Source organism: Octopus bimaculoides, chromosome 8, assembly GCF_046866305.1.
Source record: "Octopus bimaculoides isolate indiv1 chromosome 8, ASM4686630v1, whole genome shotgun sequence".
In the NCBI taxonomy this organism is placed as follows: domain Eukaryota; kingdom Metazoa; phylum Mollusca; class Cephalopoda; order Octopoda; family Octopodidae; genus Octopus; species Octopus bimaculoides.
Window position 1 is genome coordinate 16,410,699 of NC_142935.1, and position 9,451 is coordinate 16,420,149.

The 9,451-nt window shown below is 37.3% G+C and overlaps 1 protein-coding gene across 7 annotated transcripts; it reads left to right on the plus strand.

The window, feature by feature from the left end:
- The first annotated feature begins 127 nt into the window (after positions 1-127).
- Positions 128-9,219, plus strand: LOC106868637 (uncharacterized). 7 transcript variants are annotated; one of them, XM_089356133.1, is made up of 4 exons: positions 143-891; positions 1,482-1,959; positions 2,083-2,875; positions 6,043-9,219. In XM_089356133.1, the coding sequence occupies exon 4, from the start codon at positions 6,534-6,536 to the stop codon at positions 7,443-7,445; it is 912 nt and encodes a 303-aa protein (XP_089212259.1). In that variant the 5' UTR covers positions 143-891; positions 1,482-1,959; positions 2,083-2,875; positions 6,043-6,533; the 3' UTR covers positions 7,446-9,219. The 7 variants fall into 7 exon arrangements, with proteins under 7 accessions (XP_014769477.3, XP_089212259.1, XP_089212260.1 ...); XM_089356134.1 differs by having other exon boundaries at positions 143-332; XM_089356135.1 differs by having other exon boundaries at positions 146-332; positions 2,739-2,875.
- Positions 9,220-9,451: the final 232 nt, after the last annotated feature.

The following is a 9,451-nucleotide window of genomic DNA, read 5'->3' on the forward strand; positions in this document are numbered from 1 at the left end:
TTAATCAATTAAAAAATTTTTTGAGGTATGGATTTAACTATTATGATTAATAATTCTTTTTTAAAAGAAGTATTCTATTTTTAAATATTTATTTATTGCAAAGTAAAAAAAAAAATTTGTCCGTAACACAAAACCATATGATGTCATTTCCTGTCAATACTTCTTTTCTTTAACTCTTGTCATGTATCTCTTTTGTAATTGTTGAATAACTCGGTCGTTGAACTCACAACTACAAAGACATGGGTGTGATTCTTGGTTCAGGTCATGCGTCGTGTCCTTGAGCAAGAATGAAAATAAATACCGATAGCAGCGGACACATCCAGCAGGAAATGGTCTGTATACCTCGGAACCATTCGAGATACGCTCTAGCGGAATCATCCTGTATGTTCGGGAGATGCTTTGACTTAATTTAGTGTGTTTGTGTTATATCCCAGGGACCAGTAGGCAGAAGACTATTAAGATGGATACAGAGACATAGAGATTACTTGAAGGTGACTGTAAATCAGAAAGTAATCCGTGTGGGGTAGCACGAACTGGAGCTTGACAAAACCTTGCTGAATCGTCTAAGACAATGTAACAGATTGTCGAAAAATCATGACTGACAATTTCCCTAGATGCCTCCCAAAGATTGATTATGTGAAATCGACTGTGCTGAGAAGTTTGCTTCCCAACAACATTGTTCCGAGTTCAGTCCTACTATGTGACACCTTGGGTGTCTTCTGCTATAATCTTCGTGCCGACCAAAGCTTTGCGAATGGATTTGGTCGATGGAAACTGAACGAAACCCGTGTATGTATGTATGTATATATTATCGAGAATGTAGAGTATTACATATCCATCACGGCTTATTTTACCAATCGGTTTCGCGCAAGGAATACAATGGAGTGTTAGGTAACAATACGATTATATAACCTTACGCTCATCAGAGTTAACTTATGTGGAAGGGAATATGGCGACTGTACTCTGTTGTGAGAAGTGGATTAACACAACCGATCTGCGACTGCTGTGAAAAAGATGAAACTGAAAAGGGCCAGGGGGATTAGGTTAAGAGTTATGTCCCTTCGTTAGGTATTCTGTGAAGCCTGTAAGAGTTATCTTGAAGTGCTTGTGGGGAAAGTGTGTATTATTAAGAGTGGTGCTCCTGTGGGGATGGGGTGTGTGATATACGTAGCGGTGTCATATGCATCATTTTTTATGGGGGTGTAGGAATATATAGTTGTGTTCATTGGTCTGTTTTCTTTAAGGTCGCGGGGGGGGGGGGGCTTTACGTTAGCATGCTGTGTGTGGGGAGTACAATGTGTATGAAGGCGTATATGTTGGGGATGGTGGGAGACAGTTTACTTTGTTAGGTGTCCACCTTATAGGGGTGTGTGTGTAAATGACTTCAAGAATGTGATTCAAATGAAAAGGCTATTGAACTTTCTTCTAATCTTAATTCTATCATCTATGTATCTATATCTTATTTTATCTCTTATTTTCAGAATTAATTATAAAGACAAGTAAGATCTTTAAAATTAGAGAGGTGAAGACCTTCATTCACAACGGTCAAGGACCTGGTTTAGATTTGACACCAGCATCCCAAAGACTGAACTTTGATGAGTGCATGTGTATGTGGCTGAACTGGTGTATATGTATATGAGTATGTATACACAGACACACACTTACTGCATGTATGAGGCTGAAAAGTTCATAGGTTAACCAAGATATCCTCATTGAATGTGACCAAATGAGGTTTATGTGGTATGACGTCAGCGACTAGGGAGCTGACCGCTGACTGGAAGAGGAAGCCTCGATTGGGATTTCGTACCCTTCTCGAGGGGGGTTGTTGCGATACGAAGACGTGCGAGGTAATCGTCCAGGTAAGGGAGAGGCAGCTGCTATTTCTAGCGTTCTTCGGGTCGGGCCAGGCACGAGGACAGGATACCACAGGACAGACTCGTGCGGTGGAAGGAAGATGAGGTAAGCCGTTTACTACTAATCACTCGCATACACCACAGTTTATCTTTCAACATAGTCCTCCTTGCAGTCCACACATTTCTTCCTTTGGTATTAGTCCACACATTTCTTCCTTTGGTATTGCAGTGCTTGGATCTCGTTGGTCAAAAAACTCATCAACAGCAGATATGACGTCATCATCACTGTGGTACTGGTTCCCAGTCAAGTGTTTTTTCATGTTGGGGAACAGGTGATAGTCAGATGGGGTAATCTTCAAGTTTAGGGGATAAAAAAATAAATAAAAATATTCAAGGGAAATAACTGAACGACTTACCAGTATTATCCGTTTTCTTCTAGCTGTTTATAAATAAATCACACCCTAACCCTAACGTCAATCAAATCACGTGTGTGATTTATTTATAAACAGAGATGTACGGAGAATACTGGTAAGACGTTCAGTTACTTCCCTTGGATATTTTTATTTATTTTTTTTATGCCCCTAAACTTGAAGATTACCGTCAGATGGTACCCAATCAGGAGACTAGTGAGGATAATCACTACTCCAAAGCCACAGTCATGAACAACAGCCATCAGAACCACAGACTTGTGTGCTGGAACTTTGTTCTGATGAAACAAGCCCCCTTTTTTGCCAGTTTCCTTGACAGTCTGGTATCGATAGCCTTTTGTGACAGCCTCAACAAATTGGCATAGTACTCTCCATTGATGGTATGGCCCTTTTGAATATAGTCAATAAACAATGCCTTTTGCATCCAAAAAATCTGAGACTATCACCTTCTCTGCAGATGAAATTGCCTTGGCCTTCTTTGCGGCAGATGAGGAGTATTTCCACTGCATGGATTGTCTCTTTCTCTCTGGCTCAAAGTGATGATGCCAACACTCATCTTGGGTTAGGAAACCAGCTGCATCTGCCTCAAACAAGGTGAGATTTTCTTGTGATACACAATTTTCTCAAAAACGCCAAGAGTAAATGATATTTTATGTGACACATTCAACCAGTATACGAATTTTGAAAGTGTTCAGTTACGAAAAATTATTTTTTAAATGTGCCGGCCAAAAAGTAAAGATCCCCAGTTTTATGTATACACAAGCATAACGCATTCGTTAAAAATGCCGGCAGTTTTATTATGATAGTAAATGGCACATCAACTTCTTGTTACAGCACCTCAACCACCGTGTACCTTGAATACGAACTGGTATTTTATCATACTTGTGTCTGGACATTCTTCTAAACTTCGTTATAGACTCTTTTCTGTGCTCTGTACTTATCGCACACGCATACATCCATGTTTGTATACACATACACTTTGTTTACATGACGGCCTGTCTATTATTGTTTATATGTCTCTGTTTTGGGGGAAAATTTTCTTTGTTTTGTTATTTCTCGTTTACTCATTTTTCATGTAACCCCACACTATCACCTCGTACCATCCTCAATTTTTTTTGTCAACCTTTTGTGGTTAATAAAGAATATCATTACTATTATTTTGCCTCCGAGACAACTTTGCTTTCATCCTTTCGAGGTCCATAAAGCAAATATCCACTGAGCACTAAAGTCGATATGTAATTGACTAACCCCTATCCCACAAAATTTCAGGCCTTGTACCTGTAGTAGAAAAAATTATGGTAATTTTTCAGATTAACACCCGCACGATTACCTAAACCTAACCCTAATCCTAACACTGACCCTAACACCCTAGTGAAAATCGTGCGGTGTTAATCTGAAAAATTACCAAAATTATTGTCACCACCTAAAATCAACGGCATTCATACCTGGAGAAAGGGGGGGGGGGCTTCACAAAGTTTAAAATGTCCAACACGATATTAGTCGTGGCAACGCCCTCGCATGTATGTATGTATGTGCCTATGTTTATGTTTCCCGTTAATATTGCTTTATTAATCATGATGTAAGCGACCTTGATTCACAAGCAACGTGACATCTGAAATGACTGAGCGTGAGAGTTTACCGTTGTTGATTTTATTCTCTGAAGGTGTCTCTTTAAAAAGGTATATATATATATATTGTGGGTTATGAGCCAGGCTTGGTTAACAAAAATTTAACTTTCATATAAAATTTACTGGTTTTTAGTTGATCTATTATACTTGCTGTTGATCCATGGCGAAGTAATTCACGAACAGTGCAGTGTTGTAACCAAGGTGAATTGCTTGTTGAGTTGTGTACGTAGAGAGATGTTTGGAGATGGAGGTCGCCGAATGCTGTTGGACGAAGTTGGTGAGTCTCCATGTGGCTGCTGTTGTGCTGTCGCTGGAACTGGCGGTGTCTTGTGTGGTCAGTGGCCAGACCTTAAAAGGTCAGAAACCAAAGACCTGGTGACCAGGAAAAGTTAGGTTTTTTATAAGGAGTCGTAGGCTCAGCTGAGGTAGGAAACAGGCTGTCACACGTCACCTTATTTGAAGGCTGCACTTGGTTGGGTTGCATATTGGTGTGCGATAGAGCAAGTGACAATTTGTGCCAATACCAACCAATCAGAGTAGTGGAAACAACAGGGTCCAAAATGCGACCAAAGGCTAGTTGTTATCTACTACGTTTGTATGTATGTATATATAATAGAGAGAAGAATTTCACTCGAGTGTATGCTACAACCTTAACCCTAGACACTGGGTGTGCGTATTCTTTACTTTTGCCTGTCAGTGCTAGGGTTTTTCACAGTGATTTAAAAAAAAAAAAAAAAGAGAGTAAATATGTTTTTTCTCACACGCATGGCCTCATTTGGTTCGGGGCGTACAGGTGGGGGATTCTTAATTTAAATTACAATTTTTTTTGTATGCTTATATCCTAGCAATGGACTATGCATGTGTTATTTAATCAAACCATAAAATGTGTTTATTAGGTAAAAAAAATATTGAAAATCATCAGTACATGTGAGTGACAAAGAAACAAAGGTGGTCATGCGATGTGCTAGAAACAACAGCCAAATGTCCCACAAAAAAAATTTGGATCCCACTTCCCATCACAATTTTTCCAAGCCCTATGTTGGGAATCACTGTTTCTACATGCAGTCTAGGATATTTGGTGAAGTGGGTGGCGACAGTACTCCATTATGCACTTTACCTATATTTTGTCGAGGCTCAGTAATTGATGAGACATGAAATATTTCCTGGCTCTGTAGAGAAGGGCCAATTTTTGAGATGTAACCCTAATTGTTAACCCTTTTGAGATACAGCGTTTTGGTATGTGCAGCCAAAAAGACCCAATTTTTTTTTCATGTTATGATTGAAATTGATGGGTGCATGTAGAAAACAAAGGATAAAGTACCTAAAACTATTTTATTATGTAAAACTATATATTTAACAATATATGACAGCCAGCACTTGTGTTAGGGGAAACATGGTTCATGAAGGCAGGAAATATATGCAATGGGAGCGCCTTCTTTTGGTGGCACTTCAAAATCAACCATTCACAATCGTTGTTTCATAGGGTTGATGGATCGGCCTCAAAGTCCTTTCAGATTGTATCACTTGGGTCGATCAATCTGCCTGGGTGTCCCAAGAGGGTTAAAGATATATGTGAATACACGTCCTTAGTGACAATAAGGCCTAGCATCCACAGTGATCGTGGGGGGAACACACATCCTTAGTGATAATAAGGTCTAGCATCCAGAGTGACCGTGGGGCTCTAGATATTGCATGGCATGCGAAGCTGAAAATGGCTTCCATTTAAGCAATGTCATTTTTCATATGTAATGTAATGGTGTTGCAAAATTTGACTTGTGCATATTAATTTCCATTATGTCCTTTATATTGTATCAAAATTTCATGCATTTATTTGTAAAGTTAAGGAAGTTTTTAAAAACTGAAACCCATCAGTGACTTGTGGGACGCCCTGTATATCCTCTGAAGGTTTAAGTCTTCAGAGATTTAAATTTTTGCACTAGTTTCAACACCTTTAAGTCTTGCTGAATTAAAGGTACTTTTTTTTTCAAATAATGAAGCATTAAAATTTAATTTACGTTTGATAGAATAAGTAATCCAACTCCATTTTATCTAATTTAACCTCTTTATTATTTTTAATTATTTTGGTTCACTGTCAGAATATCCCTAATATCTTACAATTGCTATATATTTCAGGGTGTCTGATGATATTGAACCCACAGACTAAAGATTGAAGACTGGCATTACCAAGGACTCTGAGAATCTTGTTTATACAACTTAAGTTCTACCACTGAAATATTTCCTTTGAATTGCAAGTAATATTTGATAATGAATGCACACATGTAACTTTTAAATGGTCCCTGTGATGGTGTAACATCAAAATTTACTGAGATTTTCCTTTTGTCTTAAAGACTTTGAAGAAAGTATATCTTTTTCATTGAAAATATTTAAAGAAATATTTACCTGATGCAAATTCCAGGAGCATTTTTTTTTAATTTTGTGAAGAAAATTTGTTATGGAGGAGAAACTGAGTGAGAGTCAAGTTCATAATAATAATAATAATAATAATAATGGTGTTTCACATCAAACAAAGTAGACACCATACATGTGTGACATCTGTGGGGAGTCTTTTAAAATGCAAAAATGTTTAATTCAACATCAGTCTTTGCACACAGACTCTGAACTCTATGACTGATATTTGTGGCAAAAAGTTCTCCACAGATGAAAATTTATCGAACCACAAACATATTCACACAGAAATGAAACCATATTGCTGTGATATTTGTGGGAAGGTACTCTCTGAAAAAAATGGTTCATCTAACCACAAATGTATTCACACAGAAGAAAAACCGTACCGTTGTGATATTTGTGGTAAAAAATTCCTGAAAAATACTGCTTTGTTGAACCATATACGAATTCACACAGGAGGGAAACCATACGACTGCAGCATTTGTGGGAAAGCATTTTCTCAACATAGTAACTTGTTGAACCATAGAAGAATTCACACTGGTGAGAAACCACATTGTTGTGATATTTGTGGTAAATCATTCTCTCAAAACAGCAATCTGTTGGTTCATCGCCGTATTCACACAGGAGAAAAACCATTCCACTGTGATATATGTGGTAAAGCATTTTCTCAGAATGGTAATTTATTAATCCACAGGAAAACTCATGGAGGAGAGAAGCAATATCATTGTGAAATATGTGGTAAAACATTCTTTGTTAATTCTTCTTTAACTAGACACATACGAATTCACATAGGTGAAAAGCCGTACTCCTGTGATATCTGTGGAAAAACATTCACTGCTTCTAGTTCATTATCAATGCATAAACTTAACCATACAGGCAATAAGCCATACCACTGTGACATTTGTGATAAAGCTTTCCTTAACAATAACGCTTTGTTGAACCACAAAAGAAGTCACACAGGTGAGAAACCATACCAGTGTGACATTTGCAAGAAATCATTCTCTCAGAATAGTAATTTATCGACACACAAACGTATTCACACAGGTGAGAAACCGTATCAGTGTGATATCTGTGGTAAATCATTCTCTCAAAATATCAATTTAGTAAACCATAGATGTATTCATGTTTGACAAAAGAGTTATTTAGTCCTGTAAAGTTAATTGTACAGAAGGAAAAAAAAAAAATACCCATAGCACTGAGATATATGTGTGGTAAAAATTAATGAGGTACTTATGGTACAATTGAAAACTATATTCATAACATACTAATGATGTAATTGGAGCCATGGACTCAGCTTGCAATTTATTTAATTAAAGAGCAGCAGAATCAGTAGCAGTATTAAGTCTGGTAATGTCAACCTGTACCTACATTCCTGTGAAAAACTATACCACCAAAGCTGTCTTTTAAACAAACATTTTAGGTGATAGTGTCTTACACACTGATTTAAACTATTCATGTTATGTATTGAATATTCCTTACAGCTGTAAAAGTAAGAATCACACGAACTAACCTAAACGGACTTTTCCAAGCATGCATTATTTATTGTCATATTTGGGGACGGTCGTCTTTTGCTAATTCAACACATGCACTATATATTTGATTTTCTCTTTAGCTTTAGGCAGAATTCTTTTATCACACATTCTGTGACCTCTTTAGCAGCTTTCTGTCCCTTGTGTCTCCTTTTGTCCTGTCTCTTCCATTCTGTCGCCTCTTATCCTGTCCATTTCATTTTATCTTTCAAAATGGAATAGACAAGGCAAAAGGAGACATGTGGGACAGAAAGTCAGTGAAAAGGTTACAGAAGATGTGACAAAAGAACTCTGACAAATAAACTAATACAAGTCCAAGTTCAGAAATTCACCATTCAAAATAGTTACAGCCTAAAGGGAGATAATTGAGAAAAATTTGAAAGTTAATGCTTGTAATCATGTAAAGTAAATATAACAAAAAATAATCCAGAATCTTTGTCCGGTACGAGATTGATCTCAAAATCTAATCAGTTCATGCCAGTCATGAGGCCAAACATCCTGGAAAGTTTCATCTGAATCCATCCTGCGGTTCTTGAGATATTTTGTCCATGGACAAACAAACAAACACGACTGAAAACAATGCCTTCACTAAGGCGAAGGTAATAATAATAATTTATTCTTTATTAGCCACAAGAGCTTACACAAGACAACATGAAGTGACAAAGCAGGACGATACAATGGGTTTTAAAACGTGTAAACAGTGTAAAAAGCTGCCCAAGCTTCATGTCTATTTTGGCATGGTTTCTGTGGCTGTATGCCCTTCCTAATGCCAACCACTTTACAGAGTGTACTGTGTGCTTTTTATGTGGCACTTGCAAGACAAGGATCTCTTGGCTGAAAGAGAGTTGGAGTTGGGAGCATGACCATAAAGGACATACCTGTATGGATGGATGGCCATGGTTTTACTTACATTCTTTTCTACTCTAGGCACAAGGCCCGACATTTTGGCAGAGGGGGCCAGTTGATTAGATCAACACCAGTATGCAACTGGTACTTAATTTATCAACCCCGATAGGATAAAAGGCAAAGTCAACCTCGGCGGAATTTGAACTCGGAACGTAAAGACATGAAACACTGTTAAGCATTTCGCCCAGCTTGCTAACGTTTCTGCCAGCTCACTGCCTTATTTACTTACATTGACCTGACACAATTTTACTTACATTGATGTGTCTTCTCAAGCATAGCAAATCACTAGAAGTCTCAGTCCCTTGTCATCTCAACGAACGTTAATTAATGATGATGATAAACTATTGTTTTTATATGATTTCCATTATTTTGAATAACTAACTATCCCTTTGTTTAGACCAGACAAGGTCTCCACACTACAGATGGAAAAAGTGAAAAATAAAGAAATATATATATACACCTATATAAATTACATTTTGTTGTAATCTCTACAGTAATTTGTTATTTTCTACAGTTCTCTACAAGCCAATATTTATATAATTGCAAATGTACTCACACAGGTAATATCTGTGATGATGCATTCTCTCAATATAATAATTATTTACACAAAAAAGAAACCATGCCATTGTGATATTTGTGGTAAAGTATTCTCTCTAATTTAAACACAAATATGTCCACAAAAGAGAAAAACCCTACCATTT